The sequence below is a fragment of the Endocarpon pusillum genome (assembly GCF_000464535.1).
Source record: "Endocarpon pusillum Z07020 unplaced genomic scaffold scaffold371, whole genome shotgun sequence".
NCBI lineage: Eukaryota > Fungi > Ascomycota > Eurotiomycetes > Verrucariales > Verrucariaceae > Endocarpon > Endocarpon pusillum.
Window position 1 is genome coordinate 55,339 of NW_006916354.1, and position 24,748 is coordinate 80,086.

The window sequence follows — 24,748 nt, forward strand, 5'->3', positions numbered from 1 at the left end:
GCTAATCAGGCAGAGGGAAGTTTTTGGTGACACGTATAAATGATCATGTCCACTTGTAACGTTCTTTCGCAGCGAAACTTGAGGCTTTCCAGCAATCAGTCTAACTAGCATGGACAAGCGTTTAAGCCATGCAGATTGACAGTCCACAACTAAGTAGTAACAGCCAGAAACATCAAAAACTATGGCTAGCTAACACTCGGCGTGGCTTGGAAGAGCTATTCCGGGAACAAGGATTTGAAGCCTTTGTGCAATCCCAGCTGCATGACCATGGAGTAACACCTTCAGGCTGATCTCTTGCAACTCATGTAGGATGAGAACGTCAAACATTACACGAGGTAAGGGAGTGGCTTCCCTTTATCAAATACCTTGCTTGACATCGAGGTACTTGTCCTTATGCTTCTTGTGCTACAATGGGGGACTCTGATTGCCATTGGCAATAGATATGGGAGATAGACACGCCTACGGGATCTTTCTGCCGTGGCTCTAGCCTTGTTATCCGTACGAGGTAAAGATGGTCACAATGGAGGGGTCTTTGGAGTGGCTCGTCTGCACCACACTAGAACAGCCAGCTATTTGGTGGGCCGAGACCAATTGTTTGGGCTAGAAGTGGAGAACCGTGGGCTGCAGCTTGCACACATTGTCTCCAGCTTTCAAGCAAGCTGTGATTGATCTCTTCCGAAAGGGCGGCGATGAGCAGGACAGCAGTCTGCTGGCAGATCATCCGGAATGCCCCGTATGCATGCTTGTGCTGCATGCAAGATCGAACATCGCAGATAGCTTCGGGGGCGGCTCGATAGAGATTGCTGCACAGATTTCGCATACCCTATGGTAATGAATCTGCCGGCAGCGACGTGAGCCGTACAGGATCTGAGTAGCTTCTTGGAGGCAAAGATCACGCTCCAACCGAGACTGGTGTCTACCAGTCGCGTGCTCTGAACGCGTGCCCTGGCGTGTCAGAAATTGTTGGACCGGACAAGGCAAGCTGAGACGAGCCTTCGATTGGCTATAGTGGCTTCGTCCGGTAAGAAACTTGGGAGGGTGTGTGAAATACACGAATAGTCTTCGATGAATATTAGATGTAGTATTCATCATCCTCAGTCGGCCACCACTTGGTAATTATGTCGTGATATGATGACTGAGACAATCTGTGACGACTGAACACCAACTAACCAGCGACAAGTGACCGCCACCGCAAATCATCCCCCCCCAATTTAGCACGGGTTTACCAGATGAAATCGGTGATGTGCTTGGAGTGAAGCTAACTTAATTAATGACAGCAGTTGGGAACGATCATACTACGTAGTACGTAGTACGTAGTCCGTAGTCATCAACGCAGTGCTAAAGGATTGCTGATCGCCTACTACTAGTACTAGTAATAATACCACGCTTGGCCACTCGAGAGTTGCGCACCAAAAGTCAAGCCACAACGCCACAATCTCTTTTCCTTGATGCGTACTACGTACTACGTAGTACAAGTATCGACAAAGTCATTCGATAAAGCTATCAAGCACTTTGGCAGCCTAGAATGGAGTCGGAAATCCGATCTCAGATACCCAACATTGATCATGTCGTCTCTGAGTACACCGTGGTGAGAATAAACATCCCACTCTCTGGTTCATCTATGGTTTTGCACACTGTAGGCACTGACTGACCGCCGTCAAGGGATATCTTAATCACGCTTCAAAACTGTATTTTTCGGATGAGGATGCATCTGCTCAATCACCACTAACAGAGGCATTGGAGACTATAACTACATTGCTTGTTTCCGCATCCGGGAATTTTGACAAGCAAAATGAGACCTCGATCCGCGATTTGGTTGAGAGGTTCATTTCCAAGCTAAGTTCTGCTGATGACGGGGATGGCGAGAGACGACAAAGGCCCTTGGCGGCCAAAAAATTGGAGCAGGCTATCCAAGTCAGCTCGCAAAGGAATGTGTCTTCCACATTAGGATTGACCAGCGGCGGAGTTGACCTAGAAGCTACTAATGCGCGAAAGGTTGAATCTAAGGTCGATAAGAAGAAGCTTGAAAAGGCAGAGCGGAAGATCCGTGCCAAACAGGACAAAAAAGTGATGAAGAACGTCGAATACGAGGCTTCGAGGCTCCTTGACCAACCGGACAGCACGCAATCGTACGAGGAGTTCTTCATGCAAGTCAATCCACTTCAACTAGGCAAGGACTCGCAAACCAAAAGCAAAGACATAAAGGTGGACAGCATCGACGTGTCTATCTCGGGCAAGCGTATCCTAACTGATACGTCGCTTACACTTGCGTACGGGAGAAGATATGGTCTAGTCGGTCAGAACGGTATCGGTAAATCGACTTTGCTGAGGGCACTGAGCAGAAGAGAAGTGGCAATCCCCACACATATCTCCATTCTCCATGTTGAACAGGAGGTAGGAATAATCACTTTCCCCTTCCAAATCAACCCAAGAATGACTTTTCGCAGATAAATGGGGACGACACTCCTGCGTTGCAAGCCGTCCTCGATGCCGATGTTTGGCGGAAGCATCTGCTGGCGGAGCAGGAAGTATGTGTTCAAAATTGTACTTCTGAGTGGTTACGGATTAATGTTAATACCTGCAGAAAATATCGAGAAAACTCGCAAAATTGGAGACCGAGAGAAGCTCCATGGCCGATACCTCGAAAGATGCTCTCAGACTTGACTCAGAGCGAGAAGGTCTGGATACTACGTTGAGCGATATCCATGCTAAGCTGGCCGAAATGGAATCAGACAAGGCAGAGCCTAGGGCTGCTAGTATTCTTGCTGGCTTAGGTTTCTCTACAGAGCGGCAGCAGTATCCGACAAAGACATTCTCGGGCGGTTGGAGAATGAGGTTAGCACTGGCGCGTGCCCTCTTCTGCGAGCCAGACTTACTACTTCTCGATGAACCGTCCAATATGTTGGATGTGCCTTCTATTACCTTCTTGTCCAACTACCTACAAACATATCCGAGCACCGTACTGGTAGTCTCTCACGACAGAGCATTCCTCAACGAAGTTGCTACTGATATCATCCATCAACATTCAGAACGCTTAGACTACTACAAAGGATCGAATTTCGATTCATTCTACGCTACCAAGGAAGAGCGAAGAAAGAATGCCAAGCGAGAGTATGAGAATCAGATGGCACAGCGAGCTCATCTACAGGCCTTCATCGACAAATTTCGCTACAACGCTGCTAAATCATCAGAAGCACAGTCCCGCATCAAGAAGCTGGAAAAGATGCCTCTTCTCGAGGCCCCGGAAGCCGAGTACACAGTGCATTTCAAGTTTCCAGATGTGGAAAAGCTGTCTCCTCCGATCATCCAGATGACAAATGTCGCGTTTGGCTACACTCCGGACAAGCTACTTCTTCGAAATGTGGACCTGGACGTGCAGTTAGACTCTCGAATCGGCATTGTCGGACCCAACGGTGCTGGTAAGACCACAGTGCTCAAGCTCCTCATCGGTGCACTACAACCAACCTCTGGTCTGATTTCCCAGAATCCACGACTACGCATCGGCTTCTTCGCTCAGCATCACGTCGATGCATTAGACATGGCGACTTCGGCCGTAGGCTTCATGTCTAAGAACTACCCTGGCAGAACTGACGAAGAGTATCGTCGCCATCTCGGCGCATTTGGCATCACCGGCATGACCGGTCTTCAGAAGATGGACTTGTTGTCAGGAGGTCAAAAGTCCCGTGTGGCATTTGCATGCCTCTCGCTTACCAATCCGCACATCCTCGTCCTTGATGAGCCGTCCAACCATCTCGATATAGAAGCTATGGATGCTCTATCACTAGCTCTGAACCAGTTTGGAGGTGGCGTCCTTATGGTCAGTCACGATGTGACAATGCTGCAAAATGTCTGTACCAGCCTCTGGGTTTGTGATAACGGGGTGGTGGAGAAATTCCCGGGCGATGTCAAGGCATACAAAAAGAAGATCACTGCCCAGGCGAATGAGGCCGGCGTCGTCCAGAAACAAGTTTAGTAGTTGAGGTTTTAATCCATTCGGAACAAAACAGATGCCATCACGACGCTAAAAGGGAGCTCGTTCTTGAGGCTTTGAGCGCAGAGAGGGCGCCATACACATTCCCAAATTAGAATCAACCTTCTTCCCATCTAGCAATAAGAGACACGAAGACTGTATAATACGTGAACTTTCCAGCATGTCAATGCACCTTGTAATTCGTATGAGGTGAGAGGATGTTTTCGCTACGACTTAGTATTGTTGCCGCCACTGGGGATATAAATGTCTTGGCATATCTGACTTACTTGGCAATATTCCGAACCTCACCGCAAGCAGCACAGTAACCTTCATACACAGAACCCACATCACTGGCAGCAACATACCTGCGTGTCTACAACCAGACTGAGTGAATCGATTTGGTTGCCAATACAGGGTTCTGCTTAGACACATACTTCCCAATCACCATCCCAATTGCCCGGCGGCCACCTCCCAACCCTCCATTGACAAGATCCCCTCCCATCTCACAACCCGCATAGAAGCCCAACCACGCATTCCTTTCCCTACCCTTCCACGTCAACCAAAAAAGATCCAAACAAAATAAAAAAACGATGCTCACCAGACGGCTCGCCACACTCTCCCCCCTGACCATTCGCCCCCAGCTCGCCTCCACCCTTCCACGCCCAACGGCAGCAGCAGTGGCAACAAGCCCCGTACGGCCCCTTTCCACCACTCAAGCCCGATCCTCAGGCGGCAGCGACGACCACAGCTCCCACTACGACCCGCCGGGCGGCTGGCTCTGGGGGATCCGACCAGGCGAGAAGTACGAGAAGGAGGGCTGGGAGAATCTGTTCTTCTACGGCTTCTACGGCAGTATCGGCTTGGCGTGTGTGGCTTATGCTTTTAAGCCGGATACTTCGTGAGTGTTTTCGTCGCTTCTTTTCTTCTCGTTGGACTTCGGGAGAGAAGGGGAGGGGGGGGGATTTGCGGGGATCTGTATGAGAGAAAGGGGGAAGGTATTTGATGTAGATGGTTTCGATGGGATTGGGGATTCAAAAAAGAAAGGTGTGCTTGCTTGCTAACCTGTGGCATGTAATAGGATACAAACATGGGCGCTTGAGGAGGCGAGGAGACGGTTGGAAATCGAGGGCATCTTGGAGGATCCGGAGAAGAAGTAGGACCCGTGCTCATTCACTGGAATGTCCAAGACGCAGGAACAAAGACACTGCTGCTGGATCGGTGCCAGTGAACTTGTACATACGCCAAATTCCTGGCAAGAATGGGCTCGTGACTTGTGTTAGGATGGGTGCTCTACAGTTGTTGACATGACATGAGGAGTCATGCTAGAGGGCGTTTCGGTGTCTTGGTGAGCACCATTTTCGTACCAGGTAATGGTTTACCTGCACAGAACAAATCTGATGATAATTTCCTTGCACAAATTACCATCAGATGCAGCGAGCCACTACGGTTCTAAGGCATACATTCTACACCAGTAACAACATTTTATCGTCGATATGGCCGATTGCGGAAGACACGCGCCCATCAGGATGCTCACCGGTTCCCAATATTTGACAGGCTGATCATCGAATTTGGCTCGAGCACGTATCCAGGTACAAGAGGGCTGATGTAAAGAATTTCCCATTGCTGGGCTACTAAATCTCAGGATACACGTCGGTCCTCCTCAGAAGTGGAAGCTCCCTCCTCGCCTTCTCCACCAATCCCAAATCCAAATCCACAAGCAACAGCTGTGGTTCCCTTTCCCCTTCCCGCTCAGCATCCGCATCCTCCACCCGCTCCGACCTCCCTATCACCTCACCCCACGGCCCTATCACAATCGAGTCTCCATAGCTTACCCTCTTCCCGTTGTGCCTCCCACACTGCGCCGCCGCAAGGACAAACGCCTGATTCTCGATCGCCCTACCTCTCAGCAGCGTCTCCCAATGTGCCTTGCCAGTCGGGACCGTAAACGCGGACGGATAGACCAACACCTGCGCGCCTTGCCGCGTCAGCCGAAGTGATATCTCGGGGAAGCGGAGGTCAAAGCAGATCATCATGCCGATCTTCCCGATTGGGGTGTCGATTGGAGGGACGATGTCCCTGCCGGCTTCGACGCTGTTGCTTTCTTTCAGGACTGGTCCGCCGGGGATGTCGACGTCGAAGAGGTGGAGTTTCTGGTAGCGGCTTGTCACGGTGCCATGCTCGTTGATCCAGATCAGGGTGTTCTTGACTTTGTTGGCCCCATCGGCGGGTTCGTGGATGCCGACGTTGATCGGGAGGGTGGAGGTTCGCGCTTCATGTTGGAGGCCGAGAACGAAGGGACTGGAAGTCACCGATTGGACGAGGGAGATTGTTTCGGAGGAAGAGGAGGCGATGTAGTCGGAAGCTTCAGGGAGGAAGAGCGCCTAAGTTAGGAATGAATATGCAGGCTGTGAGGATGAGCGATTTCGGGTCGAGGAGGGCATGACGTGTAGAAGACAGCAACAGATCGTACGATAATGATAATGCAAAAGAGTAGTTGGGGCCCCCTACTTTTGCTCCCGCGGCTGCTGCTCTACGCACCAGCGTCTGGCATTGCGTGAGATTGTGTGATAGCGATGCCGTCGAGCAGATCTGTCCCACTGCCTGCTCGATTAGGCAGGTCAATTATAGTATCGTAGCTTCTCGGGCGACAGTAGTATGCAGACATGACGAGGACGTACCGCGATGACCATAGCTCCGTGGATTGAAGTCTGATGAAGCGAAACGGCTTACTGTACCGTAGCTTGAACCATATTGTCCTCCAGACGGGAACTCCTTGGCGTAACGTAAGCCATACCCAGTATGGAAGTCATCTAACCTCGATTTACAAGTCAGGTCCCGATTGTCTTGGTGACAGACTTGACAGGACCGCAGTAGCCTTACATGGAGGCACTGTAAGGCACTGTAGGCACTGTACTACGAAGGCACTGCTGTGACCTGCAGCATGTCTGCCGTCGCGCGCAATGCAGGTCGATGGATCTGCAGTATCCCCGTGGGGTCAACAAGTGTCTGCAAGACGTCGGTACCGCTGTCTCGCTGTCTCGCTGGCAAATGATTAACTTCCACGAAGTCCCACCCAACCGCAGGGAAAAAACAATAGCCTGAAAGTATATGGCAACTGGATTCGAGGGTGCGGGTAGAGGGAGTAGAGGGAAGCGAGACTCGAATATGGTGTGCTCTGCCGCCATGCACTCAGCAGCCGAGACCTATCTACCTCTATTCGGATGGCGTCGAGGATACCACCGGCAGCCCTCTTGAGGAGAGAGCAATCTACGATGGACAGAAACGTCCTATCCAGTATCGAATCATCCGACTCCCCACGGTGGAGATTGTGGTTCTGGTGACTCTGGCCCTGACTGCTGAGCACGCCTGTTCTCCGTTCTATGAAGGCGCTTCCACTGTCTGGACATGGCATGACGACAAGGGTGGACAGGCTCCGAGGATGAAGAAGAAGAATAAAAAAAAGAAATTTCTTCCGATCTGGGCAAGTCTCTGCATACATCACGAAGTGAGGCCGCCCGGGAAGTGTGTAGTACATGTTGCAGGTAACATATCTGGGAGGGATTCAAACAAGTAAGTGAGTGTGATGCTCGTCGAGGTGAAAGTCAAATATGAAAACGATTTTTTGTTGGATTCAAACGGCCCTCCTCACTTACGCCATGTGAACGAGTGATTCCTATCTTCAAGAAATTTAACTCCTCTCACCGGCATTGCCGCGACCTGAAACCCAATATTTCCGTTGCTTGATAACACCTCCACTTGCTAAACATCTCTATATTCAACGAAGCATCACCCGTTCAGACAGTGATTGGCAATGCCATCATTTCTCAAGCTTCCATCTGAACTCCACCTGAACATCCTCGTCTTTCTTGACTACGCGACTCTCACTGACATGAAACGCGTCCACCGAGTCATTCGCGATCTGCTCGAAGCCTACAAGTCTATCATCAGAGATGCATTGTCGAGATACGAAGTTGAGATGCAGAGCTGCTTCGGTGAAGATGCCTGTCCATCACCATGCTACTATCCGTGTTACAAGTGTTTGAAGCCTATTTACTGGGCGTACATTGCACTCCCTGGCCACGACCGCTCTGGATACAGACTTGGAGGGCCCAAACGCGCCGAGCGGGCGTGCCGTGCTTGTGACTCCAAGCAACACGACGCTTTCGCGGTGATGCTGCAGCAGGAGCTGGTAGAAAATGCGACACTATGGGATAGGCTTGATGGTACTTGTTGTGCAGGGTATCTTCATGGGAGGGAGACTGGCCTGGACGGTTAAGTGAACAAGTATTAGCCTTTTTTAGGGAGTGTGAAGTTCATAGTTGTTGACAAGCTACTGCGTATCTGGAAAATACCTGGTTTTGGGTCGCTGATCATGAGCTCAACCTGTCGTTGTAGCCGGGTTAAGGTAGACAGAATCGTCGAGTGTTTTGGCTGACTAATTGCTCCTCGACGCTAACGGGCAATTCCGGCCAATCATCAGTTACGTCCGGTGCACACTGATCTCATCTAGTCACTGACCGACCCAAAAGATCCAGAAATACATCGTCAAAGTGAATAAATGCAAGAAGTGTCCAAAACCAGGAAGCTTCATGAGTCTGGCTTGCGACGGCGGAGATGTTTGTCTTCGCGGATTAGTTTCTTCGGCTTCTGACCCAGCAGTATTTTTCGTTGCTGGCAATATTCAGGCTAGTCCTATCGAAGGGCAGATGTCAAGCGTGCGGTAGCTGACACATTTGACCCAGCAATGCTGGTTGCTGGCGCAGGGAGTCCGAGTTCTTCAACAATCGTACTTACCTCTCCCTTGGCCTCCGGTGAGACGTTCTTTAGGTTTGAGTATTCCATGGAAACATCCACGACTGACTCTGATCGAGTCCGAGTAATGTCCCATCCCTTGCTTAAACCAGAACTATGTCTCTGATCTCAGGCTCTGCCCAATTCTCCCATCCATACTTCGACACTTGTCCAACTCCAAAGCGGTAGTAACACTCCTTCATCTGAGTCACTAGCATGATATTCACCCACTCCGTGTCCTTCCGAAGCATGGTGAATCCAGGCTGATTCATATAACTGATCGTTGACCTTGATACCGAGATGGCAATGCACTGGACCTTAGGGAAGCCAGTTGACATCCCAATCCGCTGCAGCGCCGTCGCCTGTTTATTTAACAGTGCGATCCCAATCCGCCTGCCAGGCATATCGAGCAGTCCATCAGCTCTGCAGTTGAGGTCGTCGAGGACGGGCGCAATTTGAAGGGTTGCAATCGAGGCTTGAAAAGTCAAAAAACACCGCTGCAAGCAGTTCGCGACCATGTTTCCTGTACCCTTGCGACGTTTCTCTGCTTCTTCGTCCGCTGTCAGACGACCAGCAAGGGAAGTGCTGCCTTCGACCCATCGGTCGTCCTGAGGCTCTGATAGCGGTGTCCCGAGAACGCTGACCTGAGGGTTCCCTAGCTTGTCATCTAAACAAATGACTGTCCACTTCTCGATCAAAGGCTCATCGCTAGCTGGAAAGATGTGGTACTTCACAGGACCATTCCATGCAGCCCACGACCACGTAGGGTAGAACAATACAGGATTGACGTCAGAGAACCTTCGTAGGCCATCTCGATCTGCTGTTGGAACCCAAAATAAAGCTTCATGAAATAATCCAATCGACATGCCGCAGATGAAACGGTTCCTGCTGGCACGGTGAAGATTATTTAAAAGACCTGAAATTGCTAGAAGAATGTCTGACCGATTTTTAAGTTCTCGAGGAGAATAGCTCTCGACAATTTTTTGATAATCTGCCCATCCGCTGTTCACTGTGAGGGGAGAGTATCTGCTTGGCAGGTAGTGCCTCAAAGTTGAGGCAGTGCATTGTTCGAGGATCAAGCCAATATAAGAATGTGCGCTGACTGTCTCAAGGGCAATATCTTCTGAGAAACTTGTGCTGGAGCAGACGTAATAAACTTGTTGATCTGTAAATAACAAGGCCCTTCGAGCAAGATGCCATTCCTGGAAAGTCCAGCCTCTTGTATTCCAAATTGATTTTTCAAGAATGTGGTCAAGTGGTGGCGATGACACAACTATCCGTAGCCCCTGGACGACTTGTACGTGCTGATCATTCCCTGTTCTCGGACTATCTCGAAAGCCAATCAGCCCGGCATTGGCGTCAATACCTCCAGCAGCCACGAGGACCAGTGAAGCTAAGCCATAGATTCTGTCCATAGTCTGAATCTGATTTCCCTTGTCAACCCCATCTTGGACAATACATAGGGCATCCACCCATAGAAATCTAATGTTAAGTTCTCTGACTAAGCGGATGGCGTCTGCGACGGTCCTGGGACATCTTACCTTACCCAAGCCATTTTCCTTTTGCCGTTTCTTGAGATTTCTTGTCTTCGTTTCAAACTTGTCGTTCTTGAAATCCCCCCAAACATAACTCAAAGCCACAAACTCGCACGCGTCCTCTCCTGGCACAAGCTGCATCTTTTGAACATCAATCAGGCGCGTGTCCGGCGGCAGCCTACGCTGTGGCACCTCATCTGTTTCCGGGTTTTCAAACGCATGTTCATTAACAATCCTAAAATCCTCGCAGTTTTCTGAATGATTTGTCTTGCATTTCCTGTACCAGGTAGCCATAAGTGATATATCGCAGACAGAAGAGATAAGTCGCCCGTGACCGTGCTCCTGAAGACCCAAGACAGGTGCATCATCGACAAGCAGACGCAGCTCCGGCGGGAACTTCTTCTCGCAATCCTCCTCGGCTCGGTTGAGTTTTCGTCTTTCGCAGACGACGTGGATCTCGATAGATCGGATCGGACCCTCTGACGTTGTTGCCTCGCAGGACTCAAGTACAATTTCAGTGCGTGCGAAGTCATGGAACAGTCCTTTGTTGAACCGTACGGGCAGAGAGGTCCAGCTCTTTTCAAGCGCTCTAATGACGAGACGGCATAGTACACAGTCTGGTTTCTTGACTATATCGTCCAAGTATCCAAGATTCATTAGTAAGGGCGGAGTCGGTGTATCCTGTTGAGGCCGGTGACCGTGTCTGTCTGGTCGATCAAGGAAGAGATCTTTGATCCTGATATCTTTGCAAGTGTCACAAAGCGTTTCCGGTGTGGCATCACTAGCAACTGTTGGCTCATCTGTCGATTGTTGAATCTCAGCATTTTTACTAGCCTTCACATCAATAGATTTGATCCTGTGCATTTGGATCTTGCTGAGTACTTTATCCATGATGCTGATCACTTTGATTACCACGAAAACAGTTCGTAAAAGGCAATGAACTTGGTATCACAGTACAATTCTTCAGAATCAGCGTAATTCTGAGAATTGCACCATTCCACAGGACTTTTTTATTCCCCAACATTTTACCCAGACCGAGTGATTGATCCCATAGCGGTGAACAGGTCTGGCCACAAAAGCTCTGAAAGTGCTACTCGTATCGAAAACAAGTGATCTAAGCCTCTTTCGGATGGCGAATTGTCTTGGCTATGCAAGTCCTTCAGGTAGGACGACAGCCTCCCGACCTGTACCTGCATCTGCTACCACTCTGGGTTACAGCAACCCTCAGAACCCAAAGCCATGGGTGCGTTCCCCCCTAGAATGACCGACAATCAACATATGGCCTATTCTTGATAATGCTGTGGTGGGCGTGGAGCTGGCGCTGACCGGGCCGCAAGAATACTACGGTTTCATGAGGCGTATGAACGTTGCCTCTGAGAATATGGAGGCTGAGGGCGGTGGGCATGTTTGGGCTCCCCGTTGACATGGAATCGTTGAAGGAGTGTTTGAATAAAGGTGGGTCGAAAAGACGAGATCCCATGTTTAGAGCATTGATTTTATCAACACAACTCGATCAGCAGGAAGTTGGCTGGAAGAACAATAGCAGACGAGCTGATGCTAGGTACTAGTTGTAGATAGAGGGAGTACAAAATTGCTGAAGCTTGACGTGTTGGTGTTGCGGAATTGAAGGGACTGATTACTTATGGCAGAGGCCAGCATGATTTCGAGGGGATCTTTGCATACAAGCAATGGTTTACCGGAGCGCTGATAAGGCACAGCAAACACCATCGTACTTGGAAAACCATTGGAGCGGGCTTATTGTTACATCGTGTCAAGCATGGTGGCTGTATCACGAAAGAAAACAAATATCCAGTTGTTTGTTCTCGGATACAGTGATTACACAATGCATAGTTTATGATTAGCTACCACGGAAGACCTCGACAGACCTAGAGGTCCAAGGGCAGAGACTCATACTTGCCGATACCAGATCACCGAGCGCCTGTGGAGTCTTAGAGCAGATGCTCAGACATTCCGACCTTCATCGTCAAACCTTACGAGGTGATGGGAACATGGCGGACTGGTACTGAGTCTCGAATGGAAGGCCTCTGATATTTTCAGTAAAGGGATGGTGAATGGCTCGGTCCTGAGAAGCCCATAAAGAGTCTGTTGTCAAATTCCAGGCTTTTCTGCTGGGGCTCCTCCTTGACTCGTTCCGTCGGATAACTATATCAGCAAGGCAACCCGACATGGCGGATAAATGAAGAAGTACGCCCGCAATTTCTGATAAGGACTTTTACACCAATTCTGTCTCGCAGGAGAGCCGTTGACAGTCGCTGAATCAACGTGACATGAACTCCTTCGCTGATGTCTGGCGGCTCTTGCGTTCTTCGCCCTGACCTTTTGCGCAAGCCAGCGCATGAGATTATACAATCCGGTTGAGCTAATTTTGAAGTCCAAGAGAGCTTTGCGTAGGCCATTTTGCCTGTCTTCGATCACGATCTTGGTAGACAACTCTGCAGGAATGCGCAAGAAGCGGATGGCAGTATCCTGATAAGGCAAATCAATAGCCAAAACAGCAAGCGAGCGGGATATCAAATAATTACGTTGAACTTGATAGAGCGACTAGAGCGCGACACTCTGGCACAGAATCGAAAAGCTGGGAGCGGTCGCGAATAGGACACATTGTGGGCCTGTTACATAAGCATATTCTGACGAGCTGAAAGTTCGGAACATGGATATATGAATCATGTGGTTCGTCATCTTGAAGTCCGTAGGGAAGTTTCCGCACAATCACTCGAGATGGATGAATATCAGGTTCGTCCTTTGAATCGGAGCCAGAGGCCTAGGTTTCAAGGTTCTTAGGACAAGACGCCCCATTGCGATTGCTCGATCGATGGGAGAGATGAACAAGGTCAGACTAGTGTGGAAGGCCTACACTAAATGTCAGACATGTAGGATATTTCCAAGGAGTTATCGGGAAGCTGTCATGCAGCATAGCAAGGGTAGGGTAATAGGTCAGTTCTCCAAGATGATGTATGTTCGACATGATTGATTTCAGTAAGAACACAGCGAACGTAAAATTCATCACATGTAACGCACACGCTACCAGTGAAAGCATTTGAGACTCACTGACCTTGAACAGTATACTGGGTATCAATTGAGCCTAGCAGACGCAGAGAGGTCAGTATGGATTTGAGAGCCTTCAGAAGCAGATAAGGGACATGAGCGCTGCTTAAAACATCTCTGTCAGGCTAAAAAAATTAGCAACATTCACCAAGAAGGGCTCAAGTTGCTCACCTCATTAAATCAGAATTTTCAGTGTATGTACGTTCATTTCCAGGTAGAACCCGGTTCAAACAGTGTGAATATTATTCATCATAAAGAGGATATTTGCCGCTCGGTGCACAAGGACTGGGATGATATGTTTACCTAAAGATATCAGTCAGTTTCCCTCCGTTGATTTTGGCGAGCCGCAGAAAAGTGCAAAAAAAGATGACAATCAGCTGACGAGTTCTCAACAAGTAGCACATTCTTCACAATCCTCCACAAGGTTTGTAAAGCCCTGTTTTTGATGGAGAATTGGGATGTGTACGGCAGTCTGTCCGCCCGTTCGTTCAAAGTTCTTCATGAATTCTGTCTCATCCCTCTTTTCTTGTGTGATCTCCTGCGGAGGTGGGAACCAGAGCGTGGACACGAGGCACAGGCAGAGATTTAGAACGTGTTGTTCTCAATCATACCTAGTTCCGAGTCAGTATGACATCCATGCAATTTGTGTACAGGGAGCAGTAGCTGGGAAGAACAGTTGGGGGTCAGACAAGGCTGAAACTTGTAGTTGACAGATTCGACATGATGGTTAAGAATGAGGAATGCCTTTCGTGTCATGAAGTCATCATTAAGACTAGAAATATTGCAAGGGAAAAAAGCTATCTTCACACCTTTGAGGATTTTATAACGGTTGACCTGAGACCTGAAACCTGAATCGGCATTTCACAGCCATCGGAAGTGCTGTCTTGCTGCAGCCGGGTATCTGAGATCAAGCGATAATTAGGATATGTAGTTTTTGAATGTGAAAGACTGGTGAAGGGTGAGAATGGAATTTCAGAGTAATTCTAGAGATATGTTTGACTCCGCAACAAATGCTAGGATTTGGATTGTTCGTTCATAGAGTTCATCAGACAGATCACAGGGAAGATGCGGCCGCGGAAGGTTGCGTACCTGAGTCTCTGGTCTAGAATGTGCACCATTCTACAGAGGATCTCACTCCCCTCGGCAAACACGGCAGATTGCGAGAACAACTCGATCAAAAGAAAAATCGTAGGAAGGTTTTGGAAAATAATTGGTGGCACGTGCCAAGAGTGATTGCCAAGGATCCAATGGGCCAGTTTCAAATTCCCGCAACGTCACGGTGCAATCCTTTCGTGATACCTAGCAAGGTACATGGTCCTATGAATTTCACAATCTACAGAGCATAGGTCTACAGATTACGGCATGAAGGGTGCCGTTGGCGAGCAGTGTCAAAGGCAGTGATTTGAGCGGATTTGGTGGAGGGTTTAGATTACTAACAAAATTGCAAATACAGTGACGAATGGCAAATCAGGATCCCAATGCTGCTATTCTCTGGCCAGACTCCATCCTGGCCACCTGGTTATACATTTGTAAGAAAATGAATGACACCAAACTCTCTCCTCGTCGCCTTGCAACCTTTCTGAAAACAACAGGAAAGGTTTCTCTTTCTTTTTGAAACCGACATCTTACAACCCGATGGCAAGAGCCAATACGCCGATAACACCCGCCATACTAGCAACAACGGCGCCAGTAGGGGCAGGAGCACCCCCCGTTGAGGTCGCGCTTGATGAGCCGGTGGCAGAGGCAGAGGCAGAGGCTGCGCTGAGTCGAGAGCTAACAGATGCTCCTACGGAACTGGCATCTGCGCTGAGTTGAGAGGTAACAGAGGCTGCAACGGAACTGATACTGGCAGTGATGGACTCTACGGCGGAAGACAACGACGCATTGTCTGTAGCGGCGCTAGCAGCGCTGGCAGCGCCATCGATGTAGCTTCTAACATCTGAGGGCAGAGCAGAGTACCAGGAAGGGGCATTGCCAGCAGACAACTCGCTTGCGAAGGAAGCCGAAACTGCAGGATCACTGAGTGCTGTCACAAACCCGGGAGGAACTGCGGTTGCCAGGACAGAAAAGATTGAAAGCTCGTTGCTTGGAAGCGGAATACTGAGCGTGGCAAGGTTTGATGTGATGGATGCACTGAAGAGATATAAGGCACCGAGCAATGGCAAGAACTGGGGATTTAGTAGCTTACAGTTCGGAAGCGAGGGAGCTGTCCTGTGCCATAGCAGTAGCAGCGAAGGCAGCCGCGAGGAAAGCCTTGAACTGCATTCTTGATCGTTGGGGCTGAGACACGCCAATTGGTGATGATGGGATCTGGTATGGATTCTCTTGTACAATTGGTAAAGGGTTATCAAAACCAAAAAGTGATGCTGTTTCCGTTGTTGTGATGTAAAGGAGGAAAGAAAACAAAGATGAAAGAACAAATAACTAAAAGGTACTGCACAGCTGAGGATTGGGAAGAGTGATCAAAACCAATCATATTAATCAATAATCAGGAAGGCTCGTATTTCAGAGCCTGATTGACCTGAAAGGGAGGCCAACGGCTGATCTACAGCACTGGCAGGGCTGCTGCCGGCAAAAAATGCGGTGTCAGAAAAATAGTGTATCAACTACTACGGGGGAGGCATACGTAGTAAGATCCCTACGTAGTAGCATCGCGCTAGAAAAGCCTTGGAGAGCTGAGTTACAACGCCACGTAAGCGCCTTGCCATAGTGAGGATAAGGTGCCCAGAAATCGCCCAACTAAGATTAGTTTGTTTGTCTGATTGGCTAACATCAACAAGAAGGGCCGTACAAAACCGACAGGGCTATCTGTACCCATAGTGTTCGGAGTGGCAAATACTAATGCCGTGCTAGGGATACTCATGCCTCCCCCGTAGTTAGTACTCCGCCAAAAGGGCACCACTAGAAAAGGGATACATCAACCACTCCGCCAAAAGGACAGCGCTTGTGGGTTTCGAACCACACTTAATTGATGTACCCCTCACTGACTCCACTGATAGGTTTCAAACCACACTGGATTGATGAATCCACCGCCTGACAGTGTCCAGTAGCTACGAGTGGTGTGTCGTGGTTAGAAACTGGGAAGCTTACGTAGTAGGTCATGCTATTCGTCTACTTGCTTCGGGACGACATGGTTCTGTCAGACTTACTACGTACCATGCCCACATACCCATGTTTGATAATCCCTTTGCACTTCAGTAGTACTCCGTATTGAATTTCATCTCACCTCTGCTTGTACAGCAACTGCATCATTGATTACACAATGCGATACTGCGAATCTTGCAAGCCAGTGAGGTACGGCGTCAATGCCCTGCAATGGCGACATTGATCAGTATGTTGAAGGTGTGGACCACATTTCCTGAAGCCAGTAGAGCGTCGTGCATTAAAAGTCATCAATATACGCTAAAATTGGAGTGCCACTAGCACACTCGATCTAAGCTTAAATGTCACGTAAAACATATGGCTATTAAGGGTGGAGCCCTAGTTATAGTAGAGCTGCTGCTGTGACCCCCTTTTCTTCAGACCCCTAAGGCCCTCTTTAGGCCATTGAACGTGGCTAGCTGTGTCAGTTAAGCTTCAGCCATCCGCCCCCTCTGACCATCTCGAAGCCCATACTACTACGGTAGGAGGCATAATGTTTGTCAATACAGTGCTAGTAGTGACTAGTTCTGATACGAGTCCACAGATAGCTAATTGGTTATCAAAAAGCTTACAAGATCAAGCAGCCATACAAAAAAGACCACCAACCCTGATTAATCCATCTTTGAATTAGTGCTGCTTAGCCTCGCTTGTTTAGTAATTGTTTTGGTCCAAAGATACTAGTGCGGGGGTGACAGACATTATGCCTCCCCCTGTAGTACCTACTATCACTAGACCAGTACAAAAAGGGCTAGCTTTTACTCATCCTTGTTAGCGTATATTGATTACTTTTGAGACATCACTCCGTACACTACAACTGTTTACCACTGCTATACGCAATTTGCTACAAGATGAAACAATCGAGCCGGGAGAGATTGTGGCGCCCTGGGGCCTTCAGGCCTCCTGCAAACGGGGCCACGTAGCTGATTGATAGAGCTGCTGTAGCTTAGCTGGACTCGCCTACAGGTGCCATTATAAGTACGAACCAGGGAGAGTCCACCCAGCCGACCTGGTTTGTACTAGTACGGGGGAGGCCTGAAGTAATGTAGCTCAGCACTAGTATCTTTACTGATAAATGTCCTTCGCACAAAACAGCTGTGTCTAAAAGAAGTTAGATGTAACAAATTAGCCCGTCAGGATGGGTTACATACAAAATAAGCTTCACACTGACGAATCATAGTTCTCGTATACAATAAGAAGACCTAGCCGCTACAAGCACCTGACTAACATCACGTAGTACTTCAGGCCCCCCAATAGTACGGAGTCAATTGAATATACGCTTACTTGAATACGTAGTAAATTGCAGCTAGTTGTTTTCGTGTTAATATGGTTCTAGTTCCTGGTGGCGACGTTATGCACGACTCCGTACGCTTACTGCTTATAAGTTAGATCACTTTTTGCAAGGAGCTGAAAGTGGCCAACGTCAGACCTAAACCACGAAATCGCTGCTATGCGCTTAGAAATTCTAGTAGTCTGATCTTGTTCTATGTGAGCAATGCCCAGACAACTTCCTTCACCAGCGTTGACGAGTACCTAAGACGGCGGCAATTTGTTGTTTTCTTGCTCACGAATGTTCTGCTCAAGGTGAGTGGGGAGATCAATACAGATATGACCCGAACTGCTGGGATCGCCAAAAGTGGAGTATCTTGGCCAGCTCAATCCGGGGAGCTCCACTCCTTTCATCATGTGGAATGGTGCCTACTCTCAATATTCAAGAAAACGCCTTCAATGATCCTGCTAGTGGCCAGATACCTCCGTTAGCTACCGATGTTGATGCGCTTGAGCGTTGGAATTCCCCAAGAAGAAACGCTGGAGGGTTTCCGCTACCTTCAATCAGTGAGTTTGTTGGGCTTCTGTCCAAGTGTGCACGGTGGCCATTTCTGATTGGTGCTAGCAAATGGTGTAATGGGCATGTACGATGGAGCGTGAGTTGTGTCATCTTCGGTACAAGTCTTATGACTGATTATCTCAAGAGTGGGCGCGCTGGTACCAGATGTAAATGTCACCTGCCACCTAGCCATAAACTTCTCGGCTGATCTCTATGAAGCTGGAAACGTACTACCAGCTCAGCTACAGCGTTGTATCAATTGTCTTCTTGCTCCTGTCTTCGGGTACTGCGTTGCAGCATTCTCGAATCATTTGATCCACCGCAAACTTGGTCAACGCGGGATTGCCTTCCTGGGACCTGGGAGGGTCAGGTGGAGCTATCGTTCCCTTTCCCTTTGGTGCCATCGCGCAAGCGAAAGGCGTCAAGGTTCTACAGCCTGTTATCATGGCTCTTCTAGCTGGCATTTCCATTATCTGGCTCCTGTTGCCGAGAGTACCGAAAGGGGAAGCGTGATCCTTGTTACGAGGATAGTATGGTGGAAGCGGCCTGAACTCCGTCCTCAGCAACAGAATGCCACTTGACCACATCGACAGCTGTTAGAATCTTCCAGAGAGTGCTTGCGGCACAGTTCTTGCGATCATTTAGTACCGCTCTTCTGGTCCCTGAACACTCGGCGATCATTTAGAGATTGTGACAGGTAGGATGTGCAAGATGGCATGTGGCATCGCCAATTTCTGTGGGGATGTCGCGCTTTTCGTCATTGTCGATCAAGGGTTTCCCGCACGTCACCATGAATTTTGAATTCTAGTGAATGATGGAATTGTTGCCAACAAGATATTCACTATTCACTGTGTGCCGGGAAAAGGTCAGCTTTCGCCTATAAATAGCATGCTCTCAAAACTATCCAGTCTACCTGTAAAACGACTTTCTCAACTATCAACCCATCCGCGAATCCAAGTCTCATCTCAAACCAGAACTATGGCTTATGCAAACACCACCAAATTCAAGCTCAACACCGGCGCCGAGATCCCCGCCATTGGGTTTGGGACATGGCAGGACAAAGAGTTCCAAGAAGATGCCGTCTACGAGGCTTTGAAGGCTGGCTACCGTCACATTGACACAGCAAGAGTGTATGCTTCAGTCAATGACATGTTCTTTCCTTCTACCATGCTAATGCTTTCAAAGCTACGGTACAGAACCCGCCGTCGCCGGAGGCATCAAAAAGAGTGGCCTTCCACGGCAAGAGCTTTTCATAACTAGCAAGTTGTGGAACAACTCTCATCATCCAGACGATGTGGAGAAGGCTTGCGATGCATCGCTGAAAGACCTCAACACCGATTACCTCGACCTCTACCTCATCCATTGGCCATCACCGTTCGTCCGTGGTGACAAAATGTTTCCAAAGGACAAGGTCGGCAAGCCGATGGTTGGTGACACCGATTATGTCGATGTATGTCTCCTTTCCCATCTCACGTAACTTCCAGTTGACCACTCTTATCAGACCTATAAAGCAATGGAAAAGCTCGTCGAAAAGGGCAAATGCAAAGCGATCGGCATCTCCAACTTCTCCAAAGGCGAGCTCGAAAGACTTCTCAAAGAAGCCTCCATCCCCCCTGCCGCACACCAAATTGAGTGCCATCCTTACCTCGCGCAGCATTCCTTCGACGCTTTCCACAAACAAAAGAACATCCACATCACACAATACTCGCCGTTCGGCAACCAGAACGAGTTCTACAGCTCCGGCAAGGATATCGGCAAGCTGATCGACGATCCCATACTCGCCGAGATTGGTAAGAAGTACAACAAGAGTGGTGCACAGGTCGCATTGGCATGGGGTATTGCACACGGCAGGTCTGTTATTCCTAAGTCGAAGACTCCAAGCAGGATTAAGTCGAATCTGGAGGGAGACTTCAAGCTGGATCCTGGGGACGTGCAGAAGATTGATGAAATGGACAAAAAGATACGATTCAATGATTCATCGGAGGACTTTGGCTGGAATTTCTTTACTGACCTTGATGGGAAGAAATAGAAAAGTCTTGATCAATCGAGCCTGAGGCGCAGAATAGATCTTGCTAAGCTTGAATCGTGAAGCTGATGCAAGATCTGTTTACATAGAAAACAAGGATGCAAATCCAACGCCAAAGCTTCCTTTGTATACCGCTCACAACCCGAAGTCGGCAGACGACCATGATCTTCATTTTTGGCCACTCCAGCACGTTCTCCAAGCAGGATTTCCTAATCACTCAAACTGCTTCCTGGACCACGGCAAATTTCCTTTGAATTCCTCCTACTACTTCGTTCCCATTCTTCCTCTATCATTCCTTCACTCTTTTCTCTATCCTTCTCCTTCTCCTTCTCCTTCTCCTTCTCTCCTTCTCCTTCTCCTTCTCCTTCTCCTCCATCCCTGTGGCCCCACTCACTGCTATCTTCCCTTCACTTCTTCCTCCACTTTTCAACACTACCCATTCTTCAATCCTTGCGTCAGTCTTACACATTTCTTTCCGCTACGTATCCACGCCTACCCCCCCCCNAAAAAACAGTAGCAAGCCTATCCGAGTGCCCTGTCGTTGCTGGTAAAATCCCATAAGACCTGATTCACACACAACACATGCAAAGCATACAGCACCAACGTGAGGAGGATTATTTGCCATTAGGACTCTTCCCACCCCGTCCGGCGCCACACCTTCTTGGTTCGCGAAAGCGAAAGTGAAAGTGAAAGTGAAAGAACAAGAACGCGGGACCGGCCTGACTTGATGGGATCAACCTGTCGCGCCTCCCCCGCGCCCGGAGCATAGAACTTGGAGGGTTTTCCGCTTTCCGGTGTCGGGATGGTGTTGCGGGTGTGCTCTCCATTCAGCATCATATCACCTTACATGATATTTGTATATTGAGAGCTGTGTGCAGAGCGAAACTCGAGCACAGATGAGATGAAGGTTGGGAAAGGGTTCGTCGCTAAGGTGGTGATGTTTGTTTGGTTCTGGATCTACACAACCTGGTACTTAATACCGCATGGGGGGGTTGGGATCGGAGGACCAGTGTGTCGGAACAAACACTGTTAGTCGGGATAGGGGTGAGTACCTAAATAATCCAAGGGGAGCACTCTTGGCGGCTTCCGCCGCTGAGTGGTCGTAATGATTTGGATCTGGATGTTTGACGAGGCTGAGCAAAACAAGGCATGCCGAATGGTTCTAGTATCAAGAGGTTTTGGACTTTTTAATCTGTAACGAGCTAGCTAGACAAGGAACCGTGGCTACGTGTTTGCAGCCCCAGACCGAGTTCGTCCTTTGGCAGAAATCTCCTCCTAACTTTTGGCATTCCTGCGTACTTGAACATGCTTTTCACACTCTCTCACACCATTCACACCCCATGGCTTCTGATATGTTCCTCCTCCAATCTATGCTGCATCTGTCAAGTTTTCTTCGCTTTCTTCGTCTTTTTCACAGTGCTCTCCGCTCCCGGCTCGCCATTGACCTTGAATTCTTGGGGGTCTGCAGCTGCTGGCTCCATGACCCTTGGCTCAGACTCAGCTAGGTCATGAGCCGCAGTCGAATTCTTTCGCTTTCTGCTTCTCCTCTTTTTCTTGATACCTTCGGCGCTCTCTGCAGGCAACATGGAAGAGGAAGTCTCTTTCTCAACTGAGGTAGTCTTGGGGCCCGTTGTCGCGACAGCTGGCATCCCGTCTATGGTAGCTTGCGCAATGCCATTCATGTCCTTCTCCTTCTGGTTTGAGCTCTGGTCTGTTGTAGAACCAGAGGGTGCAATAGTAGCATCTGATTCAGGCTTCGTGGGTAGATCGTTGGCCTTTGAAGGATTCTCGTCCGTAACGGGCTGCGGATGAAGTTGCTTGGCATTCTCTTTTGCCTTGTGGCGCTTCTCTTTTCCCTTGTCTCCTTTTTCCGAATTTTGCTTCACACTGTTCTGGGACTGGACAGGGTCGGGAGTGAGTGCATTCAGATCCGCTGTCGGGACAGTCACTCCGCTTATCTCAGTGGTAGCTGTGTTATCCTTTTTCGACTTTTTCGACTTTTTCTTGCCAGATACGACCTCTTCTTTGGCAACAGCAGTCGGAGCTGGAGGGTTTTCGCCATCAGCTTTTGACGGGTCAGGCACGTTCTTCTCTTTCTTGGACTGCTTCTTGCAAGGAACGATCTCATCTTGCGGAACTCCAGCGTGGGCTGATACGTCGTTGCCTTCCGATCTTGAGGGATCAGGCATTTTCCTCTCCTTCGACTTTTTCTTGCTAAGTGCAACCTCGTTTTCAGGGACAACACTTGGGGAGGGAACTTCTTTATTTTCTCCTTTGGGTGCATCGGGACCTTGTTCCTCCACAGCATTTTGCGATTCCTTCTGCTGTAGCACTTCGGACGGACTCTTCAGCCTAGGCAGCTCTATCTCATATCCCATTGCCTTGAGCTTTTCAGCCTTTCTCTTTCTCCTTGACTGCTCCTTGGAGTTCTTCTTCGCCCACTGGCTTTCAGACTTCGGTGCTTCTAAGGCTCTCTTCTCCATTCTATTATGAGGCGCAACTCGAAAGCGCTTGTTGGCTCCCTTGAACGTATCTGGATGTAAAGACTCGGGCTGCACATATTTACATTTCAGAATATGACCAAACATGAGATAGTTGTCCATGGTCTCGGCGACGATTTTGGCCACCTCATTGCTTTCAAATTCAATAAAAGCGAAATGCTTAGAGTGCCCGGTCTTTCGATTTCGGGATAGTCGTAATTTGCTAATATTGCCGAATTGCGAAAAGTACTGGCGCATCTCGTTTTCGTAAAAACCGTGGGGTATTCTGCCAACGTAGACCGCTCCTGGGCCATCCTTGTTGCCATTCTGAGCAGCCTGTCTAAGCTTCTTTTGAGTCTTTTTGTAGTTCGGTATGGCAGCAGTGGGCTTATCCTTATCGAAACCCTCGTCTTGAGCCAGATCCTCGTTATCGCTATCAAACCCTTCCAGCAAGGCACCTGCTTGATCGATATCTTCATCACTTTCGTACTCCTCCTGAAGCTCTGTCTCGGTGGTCCTCTGCGCCTCGGCTTGCTTTGAAGTCGACGCTGCGTCTTTTGCGACAGTCTCCAGAGACTCATTGATTGTGTTGCTAGATACCCCGTTCACACCATCAGTGGTAGAATCCATCGCTAACACATTTGCCGCCTCTTTAGCTTTATTGCTCTGCTTCGGCACATGATCCTTCTGGCCGAGTAGCTTCTTGATCTTCTCGGCATGCACGTTAATCGTTGATGGGCCTTTCTTTGGCACGGACGAGCTGACAATGCCGCCATCTGTGGTGGATGTTTCCTTCGTTTTTGGGTTTGGCTTGGCTTCCTTCAGTTTCGAACCAGCTGGCGCATCCCCAGAAGCCTCCGTAGCAGTGGCCGTTCTCTTTGCAGCCGAATCATTGTGCATAGCTGAGCCGCTCGCCTCACCGTTCGCTCCTGCCTTATCCTCCTTCGACTTTTTCTTCCTCGGCCTCTTTGAGCTAATAGTGCCAACATGTTCTGTCTTACCTACAGAAACTCCACCGCTCTTCTCTTCATCGTCACTAAGGAAATCAACTGCTCGCTTTCTCGGTTTGACTTTGGGGTTGGCCTGGGTTTCGGCAGAATCAGTGGGCTGTGGAGCTGCGGGCTGAGCATTTGAGATTGGCGTTGCGGCTATGTCGCCCGTAGTAGGCTTTTTAGATGCAGCTTTGGCCTTTTTGGTCTTATTTGCCTGTGAAGCATCTACGGCAACAGGCGTGACAGCTTTGGAGAAGGACAATTAGAGACACGAAATCAGACAGGTTTCCGAACGTCTCTCACCTTTCCGCTTCCTCTCCTTGCCTTCTGTAGTCATGATGTTATCCTAGTACGACATTGGCATTTGAAGGGGCTGTTAAGGTATCATTTCCAGAATGGCTTCTTTTCAGAACTATGGTAAAAGAATAATTTTTTGGGAGAGCTTTCTTTGTGCCAAGCGCCCCTAACAACCCCCCTCCCCCCGGCCAACCAACCAACCAAATTAGAGGAGCTCCAGCACGTAGTCACCAATTCAGTGGCACATACTCATCGAGCACAACATGTAGCTTATTCAGGTTGGACCTGTGGCCTTATCCGAGTCCGCTGTTTGTACATCCTCACGCTTTCTGTTGGATAAAGACACCCACCAAATATGCATGAAGAGAGACTTTGACCAATGTATCGTACCTCTTTCTCTGGTAACTTAGTGTGGCCACAAGATGACTCACCCGCCCATCACCACCAATCTACGATTCCCTCTTCTTCAGGTAGGAGGTGCCCGTAAAAGACCAGTACTCGATTGCCTCTTTGCATCGCTTTCCATTGCTTTCCTCTCTTTTGTGCGACTTCTCTACAATGTGAACCAGTGCAAAGCAAACTGAAAGTCTTTCTTTCCATACCGCGCTCATAACGTGTCCAACCT

At 49.0% G+C, this 24,748-nt stretch overlaps 7 protein-coding genes across 7 annotated transcripts; 3 read left to right on the forward strand and 4 right to left on the reverse strand.

Moving 5' to 3' along the window:
* Nucleotides 1-1,525: 1,525 nt before the first annotated feature.
* EPUS_05990 (uncharacterized protein) lies at nucleotides 1,526-3,973 on the forward strand (the record flags this gene model as incomplete). Its single annotated transcript, XM_007804986.1, has 4 exons — nucleotides 1,526-1,588; nucleotides 1,663-2,394; nucleotides 2,448-2,528; nucleotides 2,585-3,973. The coding sequence occupies 4 exons, from the start codon at nucleotides 1,526-1,528 to the stop codon at nucleotides 3,971-3,973; spliced, it is 2,265 nt and encodes a 754-aa protein (XP_007803177.1).
* Nucleotides 3,974-4,560: 587 nt separating this feature from the next.
* On the forward strand, nucleotides 4,561-5,127 carry EPUS_05991 (uncharacterized protein; the record flags this gene model as incomplete). The annotated part of the gene is made up of 2 exons (XM_007804987.1): nucleotides 4,561-4,868; nucleotides 5,049-5,127. The coding sequence occupies 2 exons, from the start codon at nucleotides 4,561-4,563 to the stop codon at nucleotides 5,125-5,127; spliced, it is 387 nt and encodes a 128-aa protein (XP_007803178.1).
* A 474-nt stretch (nucleotides 5,128-5,601) lies between these two features.
* On the reverse strand, nucleotides 5,602-6,660 carry EPUS_05992 (uncharacterized protein; the record flags this gene model as incomplete). Its single annotated transcript, XM_007804988.1, has 3 exons — nucleotides 5,602-6,351; nucleotides 6,479-6,571; nucleotides 6,649-6,660. The coding sequence occupies 3 exons, from the start codon at nucleotides 6,658-6,660 to the stop codon at nucleotides 5,602-5,604; spliced, it is 855 nt and encodes a 284-aa protein (XP_007803179.1).
* Nucleotides 6,661-8,865: 2,205 nt separating this feature from the next.
* On the reverse strand, nucleotides 8,866-11,187 carry EPUS_05993 (uncharacterized protein; the record flags this gene model as incomplete). Its single annotated transcript, XM_007804989.1, has 1 exon — nucleotides 8,866-11,187. The coding sequence occupies one exon, from the start codon at nucleotides 11,185-11,187 to the stop codon at nucleotides 8,866-8,868; it is 2,322 nt and encodes a 773-aa protein (XP_007803180.1).
* A 3,800-nt stretch (nucleotides 11,188-14,987) lies between these two features.
* EPUS_05994 (uncharacterized protein) lies at nucleotides 14,988-15,627 on the reverse strand (the record flags this gene model as incomplete). The annotated part of the gene is made up of 2 exons (XM_007804990.1): nucleotides 14,988-15,495; nucleotides 15,551-15,627. The coding sequence occupies 2 exons, from the start codon at nucleotides 15,625-15,627 to the stop codon at nucleotides 14,988-14,990; spliced, it is 585 nt and encodes a 194-aa protein (XP_007803181.1).
* A 3,679-nt stretch (nucleotides 15,628-19,306) lies between these two features.
* Nucleotides 19,307-20,357, forward strand: EPUS_05995 (uncharacterized protein; the record flags this gene model as incomplete). Its single annotated transcript, XM_007804991.1, has 3 exons — nucleotides 19,307-19,458; nucleotides 19,514-19,778; nucleotides 19,830-20,357. The coding sequence occupies 3 exons, from the start codon at nucleotides 19,307-19,309 to the stop codon at nucleotides 20,355-20,357; spliced, it is 945 nt and encodes a 314-aa protein (XP_007803182.1).
* A 1,379-nt stretch (nucleotides 20,358-21,736) lies between these two features.
* EPUS_05996 (uncharacterized protein) lies at nucleotides 21,737-24,163 on the reverse strand (the record flags this gene model as incomplete). Its single annotated transcript, XM_007804992.1, has 2 exons — nucleotides 21,737-24,072; nucleotides 24,130-24,163. The coding sequence occupies 2 exons, from the start codon at nucleotides 24,161-24,163 to the stop codon at nucleotides 21,737-21,739; spliced, it is 2,370 nt and encodes a 789-aa protein (XP_007803183.1).
* Between the last annotated feature and the right edge of the window lie 585 nt (nucleotides 24,164-24,748).